General features: G+C 36.1%; 1 protein-coding gene across 1 annotated transcript in view; it reads left to right on the forward strand.

Moving 5' to 3' along the window:
- The first annotated feature begins 2,161 nt into the window (after positions 1-2,161).
- The window catches only part of LOC108907111 (isoaspartyl peptidase/L-asparaginase), a 35,224-nt gene continuing 12,022 nt past the window's right edge, over positions 2,162-25,363 (forward strand). The window contains exons 1-5 of the mRNA XM_018710640.1: positions 2,162-2,379; positions 15,093-15,210; positions 20,662-20,848; positions 22,724-22,898; positions 23,007-23,138. Coding sequence (XP_018566156.1) covers positions 2,193-2,379; positions 15,093-15,210; positions 20,662-20,848; positions 22,724-22,898; positions 23,007-23,138 — 799 coding nt within the window. The 5' untranslated portion in view covers positions 2,162-2,192. The remainder of the gene's footprint in view (positions 2,380-15,092; positions 15,211-20,661; positions 20,849-22,723; positions 22,899-23,006; positions 23,139-25,363) is intronic.

Genomic DNA, 25,363 nt, shown 5'->3' on the forward strand with positions numbered 1-25,363 from the left:
CGCCGAATTAACCTTTGTTGTAGAAATAACGGTAGTCATTTTGAACAGTTTTTATAAGTTGTACTAAATTTAATAACCTCAACTTTGTTACCTTTATCTCCAGCATTTTTTATTTGCTTTAATTATTTTTACGAATTAGTTTAATAAAATTAGGCACATTGTAAATAACTCTAAATCGTCGTATGTGTTACCCATATCAAAAATTGAAGTAACGAGGTATATTTTATCGGAGTAAACACTCGTTAAGTATTGGCAGGTACAATGACTTAAAGATCAAACTGATATTACAGTCAACCTACAAAATTAGAGCCTACTAGCACTTTGCTAAGTATTGTAATATGGATGGCAGGATAATGTATACATTTAACAAACATTTTTTTGTACCCAAACCGTTTATTTAATCAAAATTCTACAAGAGGTCCAAAAACTTCCAAATGGTAGGTATCACCTATCAAATAAAAAATAGTTGTCATTTTTGCCGGAAAGACGAAAAAGTTATGAACGGATATTATCACCATACATCAATTTTGTAGGAGTTGCGAGTTTTAAAAAACACTGCATAACATCAAAATATGTAGATTGAAAACAAAAGTCCACACCCCAAAAATAATCAGAATCGAATATTACGTATACGAGTTATTTACAAAATTCAAAAAATTTTCACGAACTTTGAGGCCATCTAGCGGCCAAACGAAGCGATTTTGGATATAGGTGAATTAGCCTAAATCTGCTTATTGTGAGTCCACGAGTCTCTTATCTTCCGTTGTACACGTTATTCTGGGACACCTTGATATAATTTCCTGACCATATAATTAATTCTTGAAAATTATTAATTTTCTGGGATACTGGTCAAAATAAACACTTAGTTTATAAAACTATTTTTCATCCATAAACGTAATCGCAATAAACAATTTATGAATAAAAAATAGTTCTATAAACTAAGTATATGTTTATTTTGACCAGTATCCCAGAAAATAAATAATTAAAAAATGTGAAGAAAAAATTTTGACATTTAAAATTAATTTATTTGACATGTGCATATGTCATCTACAGTTGACTTTATATATTTTAATATTAAAAATTCTTTGATTACCTGTTAAATCGATTGATAATAACTAAACTGACTATTAATGATTCTTATAATTTATGATTTTGTTGATAATAATAAATACTCTGGTGAACTCATCTGTGTTTTCATTGATTTTTGTAGGTAGATGTAAAAGACTTTAACATCATGGATGTAAAAGACTATTACGTTCTGTAGACAAAAAACTGTTGTTTTGACACAATAAATATCATGTAAAAGTCAACCATTAATAACAATTTTCGAAAAACTTATTTTAAAATACCTACAGATTTCTTTTTTCGTGGCAGGTAAGTATATGAATTTTTCCACTTTTATACATTAATGGTATGAGGTATGGTCTTCCATGTCTTACATCCTTTATCTTAAATATATCATCCATTTTTGTTTTTCTATATCTATTCTATGATACTTCCGATTATCAAAATAAAACATTACTGCTAATTAATGCTTAATTAAGTAATTAATACCAAATATGAGTTTGTACTCTGTGCCGTTTGAGCAGTTCTTTCTAAAGAAAAAGGTACATATTATTATTATATTATTTACCAAAAGGTGCCAAAACAAATGTTTAACAAAAAAGATTTTTAATTATTATAGGAATTAAGAGTAGGGTGGGCAATCGTTATATAACTTTATTATAGGAACCTACCTAAAATAAAAAAAATAATAAAATTAATTAAAATTAAAAATATGTTTTTAAATAATGCACCTCCTTTCCACCTATATTTTTTTACGGACATTGTCTTCGTATATACAAAACTTTTTTATCAAACGGCATTCTTTATTCTGTTCAGATTTAACACAATAAATTAGAGACAGTCTTTATATCCAACAATGAAGTGGTCATCGAACTGAATTTTCCCTACTCCTACGTAAATTCCCAAACCAGAGAGTCAAGCACAAGACGACTGCAACCAAGCTATTGAGAGCTATATTCATTCCAAATAGCAACGATAATGTACGCTAAAGGGGACAGATTCATTTTGTTTGCTTTGTACTTGAGGTCAGATAAGACGAAACGGTATTTATAGCACAAATAAATCAAGAAATTGTATGTCTGCATTTCAGTGGATATAAAGTCCTCAACGCTAGAGCTTACGCGAAAATGTCTCCGATTATTCTTGTGCACGGAGGAGCTGGAGATGTGCCCGACGAAAGGGTTCCTGCCAAAATTTCAGGAGTCAAGGAATCTGCAAGAATTGGCTACAGTATTTTGCAAAAAGGCGGATCAGCATTAGACGCTGTTGAGGCGGCTGTCAGATATATGGAAGATGGGGAAGCTTTCAATGCAGGTAAAAGAAAAAGTTCGTTCAAAAATTGTAGTAAACCATTTTTAGAAACCGGTGAATTTTAGGTGATTATGTTTTCGTATTAAAGTAAATTATTAATTACATAATTTGTTTAAGGTGGGCACAAAATTGTAGAAAATTTTTTATCTTTGAGATATTCAAACAATTATATTTTTGTTTTAAGTAGAAAGAACAAAGCTAAAAGTCTTTCTCTACCTATGCGGGTAATTTTTTTCTATTGAAAACAAATAAATAAATGATTGTCATTAAAAGTGTATATCAGATTAAATGGGCGACTTATCTAACTTTAAAAATAAACAAATGTTCTTATACAATGAATAATTATTTAATAATAATTTTTTTTTAATTGGTCTTATCAGTGTCATTGACATACGATAATAGCTTATGTAAGAGTTTGTTTATTTACATAGTCTACATAATTTGTAATACTATTTTACTACTTTTGATAGAATGAATACCTACTTTCACATTTAAATATAAGAAAATTTTAAATAAAACCATTTTAGGGAATGCATATTGACAAGGTTGTATTAATCTTTTGGTAATACAGTTTCCCAAATTTAAAGGCAAAAATTCACTGAACTGGTATACCTAAGTGGTATATTTATCACCCAGGAGTGGAGGCACTAGTGTAAATATTAATATATTTTTTTGAGCACTGTATTTTCCCGTTAGTCCTCACAAAAGAAAATTTTCTTGGATTTAACTTTTTTGAACTATTTTTTATTATTAATATCATTATCTATTGTATTATTAGTTAGCTCAAGTTTCATCAGTCAGTATACAAGAGCTTGCACATATTGCTTGACATAATTGTTCATTTGTCTATTTTCATAGGACCTGCCTGCCTCGTTATGGAAACAATAATTATAAATAGGTACTCAGATATTTGGAATTAATAAAAAAATGAAAAATTGCACCTACATATCAATAAAATTTAAAAATAAAGCAAGTTCTTTTTAAGGACAAGATTGGTATAGTTTTACAATTAATTACAATTTAATTTTGTTATTTAGAGAACTAAATAAAGGAGGATATTCTAGCACAATTTCACTATTTTAGCAATAACTTGAAAACGAAAAAAAATATCGACCTCATGTTTGTGTATTTGTTTTCCTTAATGAATGGTATATCAAGCCATGAAAAAAACTATATCGTTGCATTTAATTTTTTTAGTAAACGGAGATAATTACAAAACTTTTCACATTATCGTCGTCTACCGTGCGCAGGAAAATTATATTTTTATTCCCATGTCATAAATATAAATTTTATTAATAGTTCTTTAAAATGAACCATCGTTTATTAAAATCGATTAAGGCATTCAGAAGTTATGACAATTTAAAAATTTCAAGATGGCATCCTTCATACTGGCGTTGCTATGGGAATAACAAAAAAAAGTTCAAACAAAACTTGTGAAGGGCTTAACAGTGTATCTAAAAAGTGTATTTTCAACTTAGGTTATATAGGCGAAATTTCGAAATTCCGATAATTCTCTGTAACACTATAGTAGTTGCGCCCCCTAGCGGTGAAGTTACAAACTTGAAAATATTTTAAATCAATTTCTTTTGGCCGTATTTGTTAATAGATTTTTTACCCCATAATCGTAGCACGTCTAGTTTCAAATATACAGCCGCTCGATAGCGTTAATGAATCACCCTGTATTTATTTTTACATTTCAACATCCTCTAATCTTTGTATCATTGGTCCATTAAGGCATTTTAAACTAAAATGGTCGAAAGAATAACATTCTCAAATGAAGTACACTTCTTCATTTATGAAATGTACTCATATACAAGGTGTTGTATATAATTATTCTTTGAAATTATTATTGATGAGAATACATATTGGATAAATATCTGTCAGATTGGAACATTTATTTATTTTTGTCTTAAAAAAATGTTCTGGTATTATTAATATTATTAGTTACGAATATAGATTAGATTCCGATATCTATTTCTGCATTTTCAAATATTTTCAAAAGTACTTTCAGAATTATTGAAAATAATAAATTTATTATATGAAAATGTTCTGTATCATGAATATTATTATTATTTTTATCTTTAATGTATTCGCCTTTTTAATTTTTTTTAATGTGTACATATTTCCCTATTATTACTCCTTTCATTGCTTTTACAGATATTAAAATGATAGATACTCGTATCAATTTTCTAAATTATTTAAGGAACACTATAGAAATATTTCTCCGATTTCATTTAACGTTATCAACACTCTCTGAACAATTTATTATACTATCTTAGAAAGTTAATTGATGTTAAATTATGTGTAAATAAGTATTAAAGTTGTTATCATTCGTTTTCTGCAGACAATAGTATTTGTTAATTACATTTATTTAACAAGTATTTAAAAATGTTCTGATATTTACCGTAATTTTGAAGAACTACGTTTGATAAGCAATATCTTTCAGTAAAGAGGTTTCTACTTCAGAGCAATTCACAATAACATAAAACCAATATTAAAAATTAGAATTTTAATGCGAGGTTGGATCAAAAAGTAACGGAAATTGTTAATTTTCTCACAATCAGAATGAGTTTATTTAATCTTAAATTTTTATCCCATCCCCTTCAAAGTAGTCCCCCTGTGATATTATACACGTATGTCAACGTAGTTCCCAATTTGAGAGACACTGGTGGGACACCTTGGTATCGTCTTGAGTACGGTTTGCGATTCTGCCTTTATCTCATGTATTGTTGAAAAACGTCCTTTGAGTATCCTTTTAAGTCTGGGAAATACCAAAATGTCGAAGGGGGGTGGACATGTCCGGAGAATAGGGTAGTTGCGGTATCACAACGGCTTGTGTTTCGTGTCGGATAAACAAAGCGGTATGCGCCGCTGCATTGTCATGGTGCAAAATCCACGAAATGTCACTAGTGTTCTTGTCGTTTTCTCTTGATTACGTGAAGTAAATTGCGCGAAACTTGTAGGCAGTACTCCTTGTTAACTGTACGACCGGGAATTAAAAATTCGTGATTCCATTCCGTTGATCGAGGCGAAAAAAAAACAGTTACAAGGACATTCACATTTAGCAGACACATTGGTTAGTTCAGTCAGAAAAATCTCGGTAGCTCTAAATCTGTACGGTTTTACGTACAATAAAGTTTATTTGTTACTCAAGAACTGGGTACCTGACCAAGGGATGGGTAAAACCCTCCCCGGTTTAGTAGATAGGGAAATTGTAGGAGAACATTTATATTTATTGTAAGTAGTCTGTAAGCAGAATTCAGCCATTAAAAATTTTTTGAAGCATCAACATCGATTCATTTTCAACGCATCTTAAGTTCAACATCTCATATTCATCAATCAGTACATTATTCGAACATACGACCTAACGGTCCAACATTGGTCCTTCGAGCCGGATCCGATGCAAAAACAACATAATAAATCGTAAAAAAACTTCATCGGCAGCAGTGAGTATTGTGCAAAACGAAATACCACCCCGAGGAGCTGAGACAATCGAGAAAGCAGTCCAAGACAGTTTACCAGAGCCAACGAGAGTATCCCGTCGTCAGCAGAAGGTGAGTGCCTCTACAAAATCCTAACAATTCACTATTCCCGTTCCACAGTTTGTAACACGGTTTGATTTGCATTAGGATCCGTATACATTTCATACTTAACTATCACCACAAAATGTCACGCTTAAACGAAGTGAGAAACATACTCACCACCGTAAATGAGAAATTATCGCGAATAGAACAGTACGTAAATAATTTTAACCCGGAAACAAGTAGCATAAGTAGTATAAAGGCGCGTCGACAAATTCTTGAGAGTATAAGAAAAGAGTACGAGGAAAGCCAATACGAATACGAAACACTTGACTCAAAAAACGAGCAAAACAAAAGAATGCATCGCGAAGCGGGCGTTGCATTTGAAGACAAATATTGCGACATAATGGCCGCTATGATTGACATAATTGAGGCGGCTCAGCATAACTCACAAAGAAAAGGTCTTGCTGTGACTTCAGTAGAGACGCGTAAAAATAGTTCCCTAAATTTGCCAATAATTAATATTAGCTCTTTTTCCAGAAACTATAAGGACTGGACTAATTTTCAAAATTCATTCAAATCTGTCATCGACGACAATACAAATCTCAATAACAGTCAAAATTTAAATTAATAAAGTCCAGTTTGCACGGTGATGCTTTACGCGCGATAGAATCATTGCCAATTGGAGACGAAAATTACAATAAAGCGTGGGACATACTAGAAAGGCGGTTCAAAAACAGCCGGTTAATCGTGCAGGACCACGTTATGTCAATTTTAAATGCGCAAGTTGTAAGCAAACAATCGAATACTGCTTTACGCGATCTGGTAGATGTAGTTATAATTAATATGGCCGCGTTAAAAACGCTGCAAATACCGGTAGATTCATGGGATGCCATGATAGTACCCATAATCGCAGAAAAATTAGATTATACCACCAAAAAAGACTGGCAGACATCCCTTGACACGAACGTACCTACTTACGATCAATTTATCAAATTTTTAGAAAGACGCTACACGGTCATAGAATCATTAAATTACGTAACAAATAAACCAGTAAATCACCCATCACACAATACCTTCCAAAAAGCTACACAAATGCAAAAGCGCACCATTGCGTGTGCTGCTGTTGATCAAGGGTCAGTGGTCTGCTCATATTGCAAAAACTCGAATCATTTAATTTATAGATGTACCGAATTCCTTAATCTGGCAATACAAACTCGTAATGAAAGGGCGAGATTTTTGAAACTTTGTATAAATTGTCTTAAAAATAATCATTCTACAGCAACTTGTCGTAATTTAACAAAATGTCGTCACTGTAATAAGAAACATAATTCACTTTTACACCTTGATAATCAGTCAAACACGAATCAGATAGAAACGGGTGTAGAAAATGCAGTAACAACAGTAAGCAATCATTTATATTACAATAACCAAGTCAATAACACAGTATTACTGGCAACGGCAATCGTCGCAGTAAAAAACAAAACCAATCAATACCAGCAATACCGATTATTTCTAGATCCCGGTTCTATGTCGAATTGCATCACAAGGAATTTCTGTAATAAATTAGAGCTTAAACTTAACAATGAAAATTTTGAGATTAAGGGGCTTAATGGTACAACTAGTACTGCCAAACAATCCGTCACAATCGACATAAAATCCAATTATAATGCATTCACCCTTAACAGAATAAAGTGTATAGTGGTGGACCAAATTACTGAAAATTTGCCATTAGTATCACTTAACCCAATAAATCTGGAAATTCCAAAAAATATACAACTTGCCGACCCAAACTTTCACCAGAGCGGCCGGGTAGATTTATTATTAGGCGGAGGTGCATTCTGGTCGTTATTATGTATTGGTCAAATAAGCTTACCTTCGGGATTAATCTTGCAGAAAACCCAATTTGGATTTATTGCGGGCGGTCCCTACAATCAGGGTAATAATCCAGCCATAACCAAAACATCTTGCAATTTATCGGTAATAACAAACAACAACAGCCTAGAAGATAAAGTTTGTAGTTTTTGGGAAATAGAAAACACAGGTATAAACCCCCCGGAAACCATAGATTTAACCCAGGAAGAAACAGATTGCGAAAACCATTTTTGGGCAAACGTAACACGGGATATAAACGGGCGATTTATTGTAAAATTACCTTTTAAAATCGAAAAAACTCATATAGGAGAAACAAGGCAAATTGCGGTAAAACGGTTCTACAACACAGAGAAAAAATTCTCAAGACAACCCGAGTTTAAATTCGAATATTCAAACTTTATTAATGAATATATTCAATTAAATCATATGAAACCTATTAGACATGCCAGATAATGCGGTATTTCTACCCCATCACCCGGTTCATAAAGAATCAAGTTCCACCACTCGCCTAAGAGTCGTATTTGACGCATCAGCGCGAAGTTCAAACGGTCGCAGTTTAAATGATAATTTAATGCACGGACCTATAATACAGCGCGATCTATTTTCCATAGTATTAGAATTCAGGTCATATAAATATGCCTTAAATGCCGATGTCACTAAAATGTACCGCCAAATTTTAATTCACTCAGATGACCACGCGAATCAATTAATTGTCTGGCGAGACGACGCGTCCGAAACGTTGCGTACCTATGCATTAACGACACTGACATATGGTACAAAACCCGCGAGTTTTATAGCTACCCGGTGTCTCAAAGAATTAACTGCTATTAATTCGGAACGATTTCCAGAGGCTTGCGGTATTATCAATAAGAACTTTTATATGGATGACTTATTAACTTTTATATGGATGACTTATTAACGGGCGCAAATTCGATAGAGGAGCTAATTAAACTTAGGGGCGATATTGTTCAAATACTAAAACAAGGACAATTCGAATTACGAAAATTTCAATCAAACGACATTAGGGCATTACCGACTAAGCAAAATGATGAACCACATTTAACTATACAATTAAATAAAAACGAACACACGAAAATATTAGGTTTATTCTGGAACCCTAACACCGACACTTTAAATTATGATATTCGATTAAACGATATTCCACGAAAGGTAACAAAACGGACAATATTATCAACAACCGCAGTAATTATGAAAGCCAACAATTATGGTCGCTGAAGCTAGGTTGGGACGAATCCGTTCCTATGACTATTCATACTATTTGGACTGACATGATTACACAATTACAAGAACTAAAAAATATAAAAATACCGCGAAAAATAATATCATATTCGGAATTCCCGGTGCACAACACAGAACTGCACGCATTTTGCGATGCAAGTAGGGTAAGCTACGGCAGCGCAATATACCTACGCACGCTAAACATAAGGGGTGTATATGAAACGACCATAATATGTGCTAAATCCCGCGTAGCACCCTTAAAAACCATAACCTTGCCCAGACTCGAACTTTGCGGAGCACTTCTCCTAGCACGATTAATGGCAAAGGTAAAAAACAACCTGTCATTAAAAATATCACGGCAATACCTTTGGACAGACTCGGCTATAGTTTTAGCATGGATAAACACACCACCAAATAAGTTAAAAACATTTGTAAGCGTCAGAATAGCAGAAATAATTTCCTTAACTTCACCAAACGATTGGCGACACGTTCGATCAGAAGACAACGCCGCTGATATATTAAGTAGAGGCGCGTATCCGCTCGATCTAATACGAATCGAAAGTTGGTTCAGCGGCCCAAGTTTTTTAAAGAGTGACGAAAGTCGTTGGCCACAATCAAACGTTAACTGTAACAATACTATCGTCTTAGAAACAAAGGAAAATAGCGTCGTCTGTCCCATTTTTAACAAAATTTTCTAGTTTTTCAAAATTACAGAGAGTAGTGGCTTGGGTACGCAGGTTTATACAAAATTGTAAAAGTCATTCAAAAAACGTAAACGCGAATTTAAGCACTGACGAACTAAACAATAGAAGAATCACCATTATTAAACTCATTCAACAAGCACATTTTAACAGGGAAATATAGTTCTTGCGCAATGGTAAAGCACTACCAGAGAATTCAAAATTATTATCATTAAACCCATTCGCGGACAGTAGCAGCGGTATCATCCGAGTTGGTGGCAGATTAAAAAATTCCGAAATTAGTAATGACGCAAAACATCCAATATTATTACCAAAAGGTCATTTTACAACAAAATTAATAATAAAACATACTCATGAACAGCAACTTCATGCGGGCCCCCAGGGCACGTTAGCGGCATTGCGCCAACACTATTGGATAATCTCTGCACGGAGTGCAGTGAGACAAGTCCTGCATTACTGTCATAAATGTTTTAAAATTAAACCAATTCGAGGAAAATTCAAAATGGGCGATCCGCCAAAGCACAGAGTACAACCGGCGCGACCTTTTACAACCACCGGCGTGGATTATGCTGAGCCAGTCTTAATTCTGGAGACTAACGGTCGCGGCAAAAAATTGATCAAGGCATACATAGTTTTGTTTATATGTTTCGCCACAAAGGCAGTACACATAGAATTGGTAACAGATTTGAGTACTCAAGAATTTCTTGGCGCCCTTAAACGATTTATAAGCAGACGCGGTCATTCACTTCACATCTATAGTGATAACGGATCAAACTTTGTAGGCGCAAAAAACGAATTAAATGAATTATTTGAATTTCTAAAAAACCAGAATTGTCAGAACAAAATCATTGATGATTTGAGTTCCGTAGGCATTAACTGGCATTTTATTCCCGCGAATTCACCACACATGGGCGGTTTGTGGGAAAGTAACATAAAATCAATGAAAACACACTTAAAGAAAATCATAGGAAACGCGCACTTAACTCAAAATTAAATGTATACGCTTTTAGTGCGAATCGAGGAATATCTAAATTCGAGACCGTTAACTCCCTTAACCTCAGATCCTAACGATTTAGAAGTCCTGACCCCCTTCCATTTCCTAATCGTTGAGGCACACACGACGTTCCCGGAATATGATGTCAATCATATTCCAATTAACAGATTATCCAGATGGCAGCTTGTGGAAAGGATTCGAACACATTTTTGGAAAAGATGGAGCCGCGAGTACCTGGCATCATTACAAACACGCAGCAAATGGCAAAGGGAACCCCTTGCTTCGGGCGACCTGAAGGGCAGCATGGTTGTCGTAGCAGAAGACAACATTCAACCTCTCTTTTGGCGAATCGGCAGAATAGTGGGTACCCACCCCGGAAACGACGGCCAAGTGAGGGTAGTGACTATCAAAATAAACAACGGGTTGATAAGGCGAACATTACGCAAGATATGCCTTCTACCCATTGAAAAGGATAAGTTACGTGTAAGTGAACGTTACCAACAGTGCGCGAACAATGTGAAGGACCTGACATAAACAATATTTGAATTAGCAGTCATTTAGTAGTTAGTAGACAAACTGTTAATAATTAGATTAAGAATAAGCAGTTTAAAGGTACAATTTAATTTGTAAATTACATTTTTAAGTTTAAGTATAATGTAATTATTGTATTAAATTTTAAATCTAAGTTTTTAGCTTCAAGGCGGGGAGCATGTACGGTTTTACGTACAATAAAGTTTATTTGTTACTCTAAGAACTGGGTACCTGACCAAGGGATGGGTAAAACCGTCCCCGGTTTAGTAGGTAGTGAAATTGTAGGAGAACATTTATATTTATTGTAAGTAGTCTGTAAGCAGAATTCAGTCATTAAACATATTTTCAAGCATCAACATCGATTCATTTTCAACGCATCTTAAGTTCAACATCTCATATTCATCAATCAGTACATTATTCGAACATACGACCTAACGGTCCAACAAAATCGATAGCGTTAAAACGTCTTACCGCGATAGAATATAAATTTAAAACCAATGAAATGTTGAAAAAGGAATACACAGAGTTTATGCGCGAGTACGAAGATTTAGGACACATGTCGGTTAAGGACAATTTAAATTTCAGGCAGGATACAATTCTTAACTCATACATATTACCGCATCACGCAGTTATTAAACAAGCCAGTACAACTACAAAATGTCGAGTAGTGTTCGATGGGTCAGCTCGAACAGGTAACAATGTATCGTTAAACGACGTACTAATGATTGGTACTCCAATACAAGATGACTTATTTTCCATAGTACTAAGATTACGATTAAGACGTTATGTATTAAACGCAGACATTAAAATGATGTATAGACAAATTCTGGTACACGAGGATGATCGCAATTTTCAACAAATTTTATGGCGGTATAAGGAAAACGATCCAATGCGCATTTACGAGCTTAACACTGTGGCATATGGAACAGCAAGCGCGCCTTTTCTCGCAACTCGATGTTTACAGCAATTAGCAATAGATAATGAAAATTCATATCCCAGGACATGCAAGATAATTAAAAATTCGTTTTATATGGATGATCTATTGGTCAGTTTAGACTCAATCGATGAAGCTCTGGAAGTTTATCGTGAAATTACTAAAATCTTGTCAACCGAAAGATTTCAATTACGAAAATGGTCGTCCAACGAACAAGAGATTTTGAAAACCATCTTAGGGAACAAATCTAACGATGACAAATTAGTTTTAATTCATGATAATAAGGAATTAAAAACGCTCGGTATAGTATGGGATAGTAATTCAGACACGTTAAGTTATGCCGTGAACATTTTGTTACACAAGTCATCAGTCACAAAACGATCAGTATTATCCATCATTAGACTAAATTATTGGCCTATTAATGGAAAAAACGCTGTATAATCAGTAATCGGTTCATGTGTCCGATGTGCTCGGTTAAGAGCAAAAACAGAAACATTCCTTATGGGGAATTTACCATCTGCACGAGCTACGCCTAGTAGACCATTTTCCAAATGCGGAGTCGATTACGCTAGTTCTATTTTCATTAAAGAGGGTTCTATACGTAGCAAGAAGGTGGTGAAAACTTATATTTGCGTTTTTGTATGTTTTGCCGTACGGGCGGTGCACATTGAATTAGTTAAGGATTTAACCACGGATAGTTTTTTGAACGCACTCAACCGGTTCATTTCCCGACGACGAAAACTGAGTGATATTTTTTCTGATAATGGTTTAAACTTCATAGGAGCTAATAATCATTTCCTTGAGTTGCATAATCTTATCTCAGATAAAACTCACAATGAAAGAGTTTCAACTTATTTATCCAAGGACCTCATTAAGTGGCATTTTAGCTCTCCACGAGCACCACATTTCGGTGGTTTATGGGAAGCTACCGTAAAAGCTACTAAATTTTACTTAAGGCGTACCCTTGGTAATACCGCAATGTCTTACGAAGAGCTATAAACCATTCTTACGCAGATTGAGGCATGTCTAAATTCCCATCCTTTAACCCCTCTGTCTGCCGATCCCGATAATTATTTACCGTTAACCCCTTCCCATTTTTTAATTGGCGACTCACTCGCGACTGCCCCTCAGCAAGTAGTGGAGGAAATGACAATCAACCGGTTGTCCCGTTACCAACGCATGCAGCAGCTAGTACAGCAGTATTGGCGTCCTTGGCCCTGTGAATATTTGGTTCAATTACAGCAGCGAGGCAAATGGAGGTCAAACGTTACGAATACTCTTCAACCAGGTGCATTGGTGGTACTAAAGGAAGACAACCTCCCTGTTCTTCAGTGGTCTATGGGCAGAGTGTTAGAAGTGCATCCCGGTACCGATGGTACCATACGAGTAGTGACAGTGAAATTAGCTAATGGTAAATTGTGTAAGCGCTCGCTGAGTTCTATTTGCATTTTACCTGTAGAAACTCACTCATTCGACAGATAGTGTATCAGTGGGATAATCTAAATTATGAATTAATATAGTTCATAGTCTCATAGTTTTAATAGCTACAATAGCTAGCATTGAAAGTCTGGCCTTTCAAGGAGAGCGGCATGTACAGTATCCTGTGGATATCTAAATATAAGATTTATATTAATCACTTATTTGTAAGTTTAGGGCTAAGTAGTTCTTTGTATTTAGGTATCTTTTACAACCTTGTTTACTTGTTAACACCATTATGCTATTAGGTATACAATAGCAGGAAGGACATTATCGTATAACCCTACGGTTGCATCTATAATCGTACTGCAATTTCCTGTAATTTGTAATAAAATGATTTAAAAGTTTTGGACCTAAACCAGGTAACTCGGGTTTTCCGATAATATTCCCTAGCGTATCTCTACACATTATAAATAGCCATGTAGCAGGCCTTTGGTCAGTTAGAAATAAATGATCAAAGTAAGCACTTCAATCAGTCTACGAATACAGTCCACAAAGTAAATAAACTAGTGCAAGCAACAAGAAATTCATCATTCCAAACCCAAACATTTTGGTTTACTACTAACACATTTAACCAGATTTTGCTTCATTTGCGATATCTACCTGGCCTTCCTGGGAACATTTGAACCATTGATAAACTCATAGCTTTGATACAGTATCGCCTTCTTTAACGTTTTGAAGGCTTAACTTGAACTTAATTCCGTCTTTAACAAAAAATATCAGGCAAACTCTTTGATCCGACATTTCTCCACACAAAAAATCGCCAAAAACACTGAGGTAAATCTTACTAATTCGCTCACTAAACATAAACAAATCGTAGCAGATGCCTAAAAATTGACAGGTACGTGCTTTATTTGTGTATGAGTAGCACTACATCACTACACTAGTGCTATAGGTAGCACTATCAGTGCTATAAAAAAATCAACTCGACAGAAAAGATACAACACGCGCAGTTTGAAAATTCCTGTTACCTTTGATCAAACTTAGTAATTTGTATTTCATAATGTCGTGGTCATAATGAAAGATAATTTTATTATTTTCAGACAATTGCACAAAAATTGCAAAAAGTTATTGTTATTATAGGATTTTGATATAAACATAACCTAACTATTTCAAAAATGTATCAAATTATAACAAATCCATAATAAAAGTATTTTTTTTAGAAAAGAACATTGTAATCTAAAATTAATATTCAGCCAACTTCTCATTTCACAGCGCCTTCTATGTATAAAAAAATTAAATATTACTTGTTCACAATATTCCATTTTCTAACAAAATTCGATCTGCGTCGGAAATTGTTTACGTTTGATACATTTCTTAAATATTGAAAATGCACTTACAAATACAATAATGAAACGCTATTAAAATGAAATCTATATTTCACATTATGTTGGATTTTTGTATTTCACCCACAACATACACACTTTACAAACTTGTCTCTACAGGTTATGGTTCTGTCTTAAACTTGGATGGAGAAGTCGAAATGGACGCAAGTATTATGGTTGGTTCTAATTTAACCGCTGGGGCTGTTACTGTAGTTAAAGACATAGCTCATCCAATAAGGTAGGTAAGTTCTAAACATAAAATATATTTTTTACCTTCTTTGTGTTTGGTTTGAATTGCTTATTGGGCCAATTCCCACATAGCAACGCCGCAGCAGCGCGGCAGCAGCGCCTCATAGCGTCGCTGCGATGAAAAAACTTGGTAGGCATTCCCACTTAGCAATACAGCAGCAGCGCAGCGGTTAATATTTTAGAACAGTAGTATTTCGAGTATCTAATAGAACAAACGTATTTTATTTTAAAAATTTCGAGATCCTCGTCTAGTGATGATGATGTATTTGTTGTTGCGTATTACAACATGAGAAAGAAAGAAATAAAAGATATTGGGCGCACGATTTGTGGAAACACAGGCTAGAGGAAGGTCAGTTTCATTTAATTGCGGGAAAATTGGTGGAAGATGAAGTTAAATTTTATAAATATATGAGAATGTCACAAAAAATTTATTGAACTCGTAGAAATAGTTTCTTTCTATTTGGCACGACGGGATACCAAATGGAGATCATATATCGAAGTTCGTGAAAAAGTGACAGTATTCTTAAAGTAAGTATTTAATTATTATAGACTTTGGACTTCGTAAAGTCACATAATTCCGACATTTGATTAAACAATATAATAAAGACATACAATCACTTTTTTGTGTAGTTTTGTTATCGTTAAAATGGTCATCGAGATTTGCCGAAGACACAGCAGTGTTTGCTGCTTCCTAATGTCCACTTGGCAGCGCGACGAAGGTCAGAGCAGCATGAACGCTCTCAGAGGCGTTGAATTTTGACGCGCTACGCTGCAGCCGGGATGTGCTGCATATGTAGGAACTGTTCCATTTAAAAATGGATATTTTTAGGAGCAGCATTTGCAGCGACGCATCGCGCTGCTGGGGCGCTGCTATGTGTGAATTGGCCTATATACATATAGACGAGTTTTTTTCTGAAAAAGAAATCAAAATATTTCGCAAAACGTCGATTCTAAATCTATTTAGTGTGGGGACACACGCTCCCTGGTACGCTTCTGTGTTTTTAGAAAATAATATTTACAAATAAGAAATAGTATAGAAGCAGATTTGCCTGTTTCAGGAGTACCTGTCAGTGTCCTAATGAATAACGACCCTTCTAGGTAGAATTACAGAAACACTGACCGTACCCTTAGGCAGGCAATCTGGGAACATTCGGGAGTTGACCAGCATATTGAGCGGTTGTAACCCAGTACTTATTATTTCATTTTTTTGGCAATCAGTTGCATAATAAAGAGTTAGAGTGCTACCTGGCGTGATATTTATTTGGTGGAGAACGAACAGTGGTAACCCCGACGTGATCTGAAAAACGAACCAGAGAAATTTAGTGAAACGACATCATGCCTAACACCCCCGATGCCAACAACAGATCGAACCTACCATCAGTGGAACATGTCTCTGTGAGAGTACCTCCGTTTATTCCATCAAACCCGCAGCTGTGGTTTACACTATTGGAGGGAAGATTCGAGGCCGCAAGCATAACCCGAGACAGCACGAAATACGGTTATGCGGTAAGCAGTCTCGACCCAAAATATGCTGTGGAAGTGCGTGACATCGTAGTCAAACCCACGAGTGAGCGTTCATATACTATGTTAAAAAGTGAACTCATTAAGAGAATGATCTCGACACAAGAGCAAAATACGCGCCGACTATTAGAGAACGAACCCCTTGGTGATAGAAAGCCGTCGCAGTTCCTCCGTCATCTTCGCGGACTCGCGGGTGCTGCATTCCCGGAAGAAGTGTTACAGACCTTGTGACTAAGTCGCCTACCTAAACAGGTACATGTCCTTCTTGTGGAGCATAAAGATCTTAACCTGGACAAAAGAGGGGAAATCGCGGATTCAGTGACGGATGTGTATAGCCCGCACGCGGAAGTGTCTGAAGCAACCACCGGCGTAGCCTCCATAAATACACGTTTAGATTACATGCAAAACGCGCTTACTACTGAAAGCAAGAACTTGCTGCTATAAAAATTAGATACCCGGACGACCCACCACGACGTTATACACGGTCCAGGACCCGCTCACGTTCGAGGTCCCGCGACAGAAGACAGGAGAATAACGGTATGTGTTGGTATCATTGGAAGTTCGATCCGTAAGCCAATAAGTACCGAAAACCGTGTAATTACAGCGCAGAAGCTGCGGAAAACGAGAGGAGCAGTAATTGATGGCGGCAGATGACGTTAGCCCAGTGAAATGCCGCTTGTTCGTCATAGACAAATCCACAAATGTAAAATTTTTAATAGACACTGGTGCGGATTTATGTTTACCCGGTTTCTCGCATGACGAAACCACAGAGAAAATCGATCTACGAACTTTCCGCGGCAAATGGTACAGTCATTAACACCCATGGTACCATTAACTTGTCATTAAATCTCTGACTGAGGCGACAATTTGCCTGGAAATTCGTAGTGGCGGACGTGGCCAAACCCATAATAGGCGCCGATTTCCTAGCTCATTACGGGTTACTTATAGACATTCAAAAGGGACAACTACTAGACCAAAATACTTATTTCGCGATGCGAGGTGACCGAATGTGAAACTAGTGTTAAAACTATTTCAGGGACATCAATCTTTCACGAATTGCTGCAACGATTTCCAGAAATTACCCGACCAGACGGGGTGACAAAATTTATCAACCACAATACCAGGCACCATATAATTACGACACCTGACCCGCCGGTTGCGCAACGTCCGCGACGTCTTGTGCCAGAAAAGTTGGAAATTGCGAAACGCGAGTTCGAGACCATGGTGCAACTGGGTATCGCCCGTCCATCACAGAGTTCGTGGACATCGCCATTGCACCTAGTGCCGAAAAAAGACAATGAGTGGAGACCCTGTGGCGATTACCGTGACCTAAACGCGAGGGCACTTCCCGATCGGTATCCTGTGAGACACATCCAGGATTTTTCTCAGATGATTCAAGGTAAAACGGTGTTTAGTACCATTGACTTAGTGCGCGCATTTAACCAGATTCCGGTAACAGTTGAAGATATTCCGAAAACCGCAATTACTATGCCATTCGGACTATTCGAATTTAATTTTATGACTTTCGGATTACGTAATGCTGCTCAGACTTTTCAGCGGTTTATAGACGAAATGCTGCAAGGTTTAGACTTTTGTTTCGCCTACATTGATGATATTTTGGTGGCATCGACGTCGCACAGCGAACAATATTTGCGACACCTCGAGTTGTTATATAAAAGGTTTAATATGGTGTTGTAGTGAATTCCGAGAAGTACATTTTTGGGAGACCTGAGGTAAAATTTCTCGGTTACCTAATTTCTGAAAAAGGCACAAGCCCGCTACCTAAGAAGGTGGACACAATCCGTTCATTTCCCCGTCCAGATACCGTGAAAAAGCTGCGACAATTTTTAGGTATGTTTTCTTTAGGAGATTCTTACCCAATGCCGCACAAACTCAGGCCCCATTGAACGAACTGTTAAAAAGCAATGTGAAGGGAAGAACGCCCATCAACTGGACAGGAGAAGGTATTCGCGCATTTGAGGCTAGTAAGGAGAGTCTAGCCCAAGCAACCTTACTGACACACCCTCAACATAACGCACCACTGGCTATTTTTAGCGATGCATCGAACATTGCCGTACGAGCGTCCCTCCAACAATTTGTAATCGGTACCTGGCAACCCTTAGATTTCTTTTCTAAGAAACTTAATACAGCGGAGCAAAAATATGGAGTCTACGATAGGAAGTTACTGGCCATATTCGCCACTTTCGACTCTGTGCACCGCCTGTCCCACCCTGGAACAAGAACGACGGTCAAGCTAATGACACAACGTTATGTCTGGCCGTCAATAAACGTAAACTGCAGAGAATGGGTGCGTAGTTGTTACTCGCCATGTATCCCCACCTCTTGGAAAATTTGCACCACCCTCAACTAGGTTCGAACACGTACACATCGACATAATTATCATGCCAACATCCGAAGGATATCGGTATTGTCTTACTATGATTGACCGATTTTCTCGCTGGTCAGAAGCTGTACCCCTGTGTGACCAAGAAGCAGCGACAGTTGCTCGAGCTTTTCGACCACTGGATTGCCAGATATGGAACGCCTGTACGAATTACCACCGATCAAGGCAAACAGTTCGAGTCATACCTATTCAGGCACCTAAACTGCTTGTTAGGCGCAACCCACCTAAGGATATCACCCGGCAGCAAATGGTTTAGTGGAACGATTACATAGACAACTGAAGGCAGCAATAATGTACCGTGGCGGTACCAGATGGACGGAGACCTTGTCCACGGTGCTCCTGGAAACTCGTTCAGCCTGGAAAGAGGACATCCAAGGGACAGCAGCAGAACTGGTGTACGGCCAGTCACTACGCATGCCTGGAGAGTTCTTAGTCCCACAACATCCAGACCAAGCCGCTGAAGACGCTGCAGAGTTCGTGAAGTCGCTCCGTCAACTGATGAGAAACTTATGACCCAGTGACGGGTCGCGGCACAATAATCAGAAAATTTTTGTTTTCAAAGACCTCGCCACCATGGATCAGGTTTTTGTACGCCGAGACAGCTCGAAGCGTTTCCTGCAACAGCCATACGACGACCCATTTAAAGTCCTAAAGAGGAACGAGAAAACGTTTGTCGTCCACATCAACGGACGTCTCAATTGATAGACTAAAACCAACCTACATCGCATCCGAGGAAACAATCAACCCGGGTGGTCCTCACGATATCCAGAAATACAATGTCATCAGGGACGTCAGAACCACAAGAGCAGGCAGACGCGTCTGATTCCCAGATGACTGCAAGGCGGATTGAACTAATGTGTATATAGTTTCTCTTTTTTCTTTTCGTTTCTACCGAGTAACGTTAGCACTAGCAGGGGGTACCGTGGGGACACACGTTCCCTGGTACGCTTCTGTGTTCATAGATAATAATATTTACAAATAAGAAGTAGTATAGAAGCTGATTTGCCTGTTTCAGGAATACTTGTCAGTGCCATAAATCCTAATGAATAACGACCCTTCTAGGTAGAATTACCGAAACACTGACCGTACCCTAAGGCAGGTAATCTGGGAACATTCGCGAGTTGACCAGCATTTTGAGCGGTTGTAACTCAGTACCTACTTATTATTTCATTTTTTTATCAATCAGTTACCTAATAAAGAGTTAGAGTGCTACCTTGCGTGATGTTTATTTGGTGGACCACGAATACCCCACAGTAGCAATCACGTAGTCTATAAGCCATTAACAGCAACTGCGGAAGTCTGCAAACCAAGCTAATTATTATTACAATTAATAGATATGAAAGTTCAAAATACCTTTTAGCGAAAAATCTCACCATAGTTGTTGACTTTTATATTAATTTGGTTACTAATTTATTATTATACTTCATACATTTATATCACTGGATTAGTGGAGTGCAGGCTTTCGTGGCTGGTGTCACTGAAGTCGCTCATATTTCCTTTTGCTTCTATTTTTAGTTTAGCTCGTTTGGTAATGGAGAAAACGCCTCACTTACTACTAGCTGGCGCGGGAGCAAATCGTTTCGCCAAAGAGCAAGGAGTTCCAAGTGTTCCTCCAGGCAGTTTGGTTACGAAATATGCACAGAAAGCTCTTGAGGAATTTAAGAGAAAAGGTGGTGATGATAGGACAGAAATAGGCCATAACGCAAGTACCTAATTTATACAATAATATTACCAACCTTTAAAATTAATAAAAAAATATTTCTTTACAAAACGATACTGAAACTCTTTACAACTCTTAAAAGATTGATGTCGACGTGAAACAGTATTCTTTCATCTAAGTACTTAAGAACACTTGATTGAATGAACTTATTTGTAATTCAGTTCACTCAAAATTTGAACCTAAATGTAAAATCTTGTAGGCGTTTCAACTTTCAACTTCAAAATAGTCCGATTAGCAGCAAAATAGTAATTTTATATACATATATTAATCACCAAGTATCACAATTACGCATGCTAACGAGAATTGATCTCAATTCCATCGAACATACTGATTACTTTTAGATAATTGTAGAAAATATTCTCAACAGTAACTAACAATACATTTAGATATTACTAATATTGATTGCAAAGTTGCTACAATTTTGGACAGTTATTTATCATTTTCGTCTTCTCTTAACTTTCTGCTGACATATTATTTTTAGCGAAACTTGCTTCAATGGTAAGAACTTTTCTTAATTTTTTTCGCAAATATTAGTTTTCCTTGTCCTCTCTTCGACTACAAACAAGGACTTCGATCCTCCATGTCTCCTTAGCATTGTTATGTGACCCCTTCCGTATTTAAGAAAAAATTACGTGTATTAATTCAGTCGAACGAGAAACTGTATACTTTCTAATAATATCTAAATATTCCATTATTACGAAAGTTCTTGAAATATTTGCATAAACTACTAATCTGGATCAATTATGCTACGATATGAAGGTTGATAGCATTGTGTTTTAAAGGCCATTGATTTTATAAGCTTCGCTATCTTTATGTTGTGGCAGTCGGTGCTTTGAAACGACTGACAGTTCAAGTATTGAAGCAGAAGAAGAAAGGAGATCAAGTCACAAATGAGAGAGCACATGCGTGCAGAAAAAATAGTATACCTCAGATATTTAAAAATTACGTAGTAAAGCCAACATAAGATAAAATAAGTCTGGATGATCAAATTGTAATCAGGATCAAATAAGCTGTAACGTGAATTAATATGGTTGGTAGCATTTTATTGGCCATTGGCTTTATAAGCTTTATCATGTATATTTAATGTAGAATGAAAAGAAGAAAAGAAGCAATCATAAAGCATAAGATTTAATTTGCATTTTATAAGTATTGTACTCTTTGAACAGAGTACGAGAATTAGCCCATAAGTCGGAAACTTGTGCGGGAGAGGAGGTGGCATATTATTATTAGGCAGGTCGCATTTGCGCCCAGGAACGACTTATGTTGGTAGGCCCTAACCACCATTCAGTGCAGGAATGAGGGAAACCTGGAAAACCTCATTAATTAGGGGGGTGGTAAAATGCTAACCGGTGTCAATCTCTCACATTGACCCAAGCTAACATTCTTCCACCCTACCATACCTGCACAGAGGGTGCCAATCCTCCGTACAAGCATAGCTAATCTACGGGCAGAATTAGCACACGATTTAAGTACTGACGCCTTAAACCGTGCGGCTATCGACCGACTCATATTTACTAGTAAATATCCAAATTCGTACCAATCCTTTTCCTCAAATATCTCAACAATAATTATAGGTATCTAATTATGGAGAAGTTTGTCTAATTTTATTCAAATAAGTGCTAATTTATTCAAGTTTTTAATTATATTAGTGTGCTTAGTTTATTATGCTATACTGCTAATAATGCTCCTAAAATAGTTATAATTTTTAATTTAATTTCATGATTGAAGACTGTATTTTCAACGGCTCTTAAGTAATTATTGTTGCTGTTCCACTAGATACTCATCAAACGATTACAGAAAGAAATAATTTATAAAAGTATAAATTTGAGGTAGAGACTCATAGCAATTATTTAACAGAATCCTGGTGATGTGGGTACCGTTGGCGCCGTTGCTATAGATTCAAAAGGAAATCTCGCTGCAGCTACATCCACCGGTGGTATAAACGGAAAAATGGTTGGCAGAAGCAGTGACACTTGCATGATTGGCAGTGGAACTTACGCAGATGACAATACTGCCGCTATATCCACTACAGGTAATAAATATTGTGCCACTATCACTATATCTAACATTACTTTATTATTTTGTCAATATTTTCTACGAATAAAGAATGTAATAAATAATATATTTTATATATTTTTAGGACATGGAGAGACAATAGCAAAATATTGTTTGGCTCATGCTATTGCAAAGGAAATTGAACATGGAAAATCGGCTCAAAATGCCACTACGGATGTTTTAGAAAAGATGACCGAAAGACTGAAGAACACAGCAGGTTGGTAAATTATGAAAAAAAACTCCTGTCTTTGTAACCGTATAAAATTGCATTTCAGTAATGAAAATAATAGATTACTGTATGGCACATACATTCTGCAAGTTATAATATTAAATTTTGACGTGGAAATTTTCAGTACAGTCTTTAAATGTACGGATTTAGATTTACTTAATTTAGTTTAATCACATTACAGATATCAGTTTCTTTAGAAACAACTATAAAATAGACGACGGAAATTTTAAAACGACTGCTACTTCCCAGAACAAAGACAGCCACATTCAAACATAACCTTCAACGATATCATCTCCTTCCATCACCAAATCCTTGATTTTTTTCATAAAACTTTCGATAATCTAAAAAACCTAATTAACTTTAAGCCCAATTATCTATTTGATGAATTAGATGACACTGACTGAATAGTTTATTATGGTTATTCAAATTTTGTTAATTTATATCAATAATTTTATATTAGTGACAAAACAGTGTCAATATTAGGTATTATTTTGAAAATTATTAAACTGATAATCAATTCTACTATTTTTCGGCAGAAAATGAATCAAATTCAAATTCTAATTATTATCAACAAAATTTTCAGACCAACAAACATGGACTGAATTCAGCCATTGTAGATTCCTTGCTTTATAAACAAATATTTCATCTATGTGTTAAATTATTAATTGGTACTTGATGTACATCAATTTTAAGAAAAGAAAGTTTCCATCCTGTTTCAATTCATCATAACCTTTGTAATTGAAAAACATTTTTAGTGAAAGAGAAATGAGATATGGAATACTTTTACACATCTCCTGATTTTAAAAGTACTTAACCATCAAATTGAATATATTTTATTTAATTTCCTTGGATATTTGTACGCAATTTTAGGCTTTAATGAGTTAATAAAAACAAGCGGAGATTCAATAACATATAAAAATGTAACATAATGTCAAGTCTCGCATATTATAAATTCTGTACTATCTTAGGGTTCCATGTAATTAGGCAACTTTGCCTGTGTGGGATTAAATAAATAAATAAATAAGTCCACCATCATCCTCATCTTAGTCCAGTCGTATTTGAATAGTCCTAAACAAATGGATGTCAGTGGAAAGCAACTATGATATCATTGTAGTATACAAAAGTATATAAAAATTAAAAAAAATAATAATAGGCTATATACAGGGTCGGAAAGTCCCCATGGTTCATCGGCCGTTACGTGAGAGCGATAAAGAGTCATAGAAATCCGTGCGATAGAGAAAGATGGCTATAATGAAGGCGTCTAATAGTCACCGCCCATTTCGCCCTTCCACAAATAAGATCCACTTCTTATTTGAATTCCTAACATGAACGATAATTTTAGTATCTAACAATGTCAATAACAGATCGTAAAAATGCCGCTACACGGGCCTCTTTATGTCACAATTGCCTATGGTCAAACCATGGAACAGAAGAATGCAAAGGTGGTGCTGCCGAGTATGCAGTGGAAATCATCATACATTTTTACACCCCATAAACGGAACATTTCCCAGGTAAAACAGCGAAATAAATCATCTACAAATTCAAATATTCAATCATCATCCTGATAAACGAATTATTCTGAGTTATTTATGCTTATAAAAAATTAATTCGCCACTGAATAAATCGAAGAGCGATTACAACCTTCGTCATACTGTGGCGTATACCAAAAAACGTTAGAATTTCTGGCAGTCTCAGTGTCAATGATCTTCATTCCTGAGTAACATATCAATCGGTCAGACATTCTTATACCTGCAAATTTATGCTACTCCTGTAGAATTGCTAATAGGGGCAGGTAAGTCTCTGGCCACCCCATGCATTAGACAAATAAAGCTTTCAAACCAACAAACAGACCTTATTCTACAAAGAACAAAATGGGGCTGGATACTCGCTGGTAATTGACCAATCCGATACAGATACAACAATCAGTAAAATGTCATATTCTAAATGTCCAGGATGATCTATATAAGATTTGGGAAATCGAAGAAGATGCATCTACCACGAATCGTACCATTTAGGAAGAGGCTTGTGAAGATCACTTCAAGAACCATGCTCAGCGAGATCCTTCAAGTCGTTACATTATCACTTGCGCTTTTCAGTGACAAAGTTAATTCGGAGAGTCTTACCACATGGCTCTCAAACGGTTACACAAATCTTTAGAGAAGGTACTGATCCAGACGTAAAAATTCGATATACCAAGTTATCCAAGTTGAAGA

This window comes from Anoplophora glabripennis, unplaced genomic scaffold (assembly GCF_000390285.2).
Source record: "Anoplophora glabripennis isolate ALB-LARVAE unplaced genomic scaffold, Agla_2.0 scaffold325, whole genome shotgun sequence".
In the NCBI taxonomy this organism is placed as follows: domain Eukaryota; kingdom Metazoa; phylum Arthropoda; class Insecta; order Coleoptera; family Cerambycidae; genus Anoplophora; species Anoplophora glabripennis.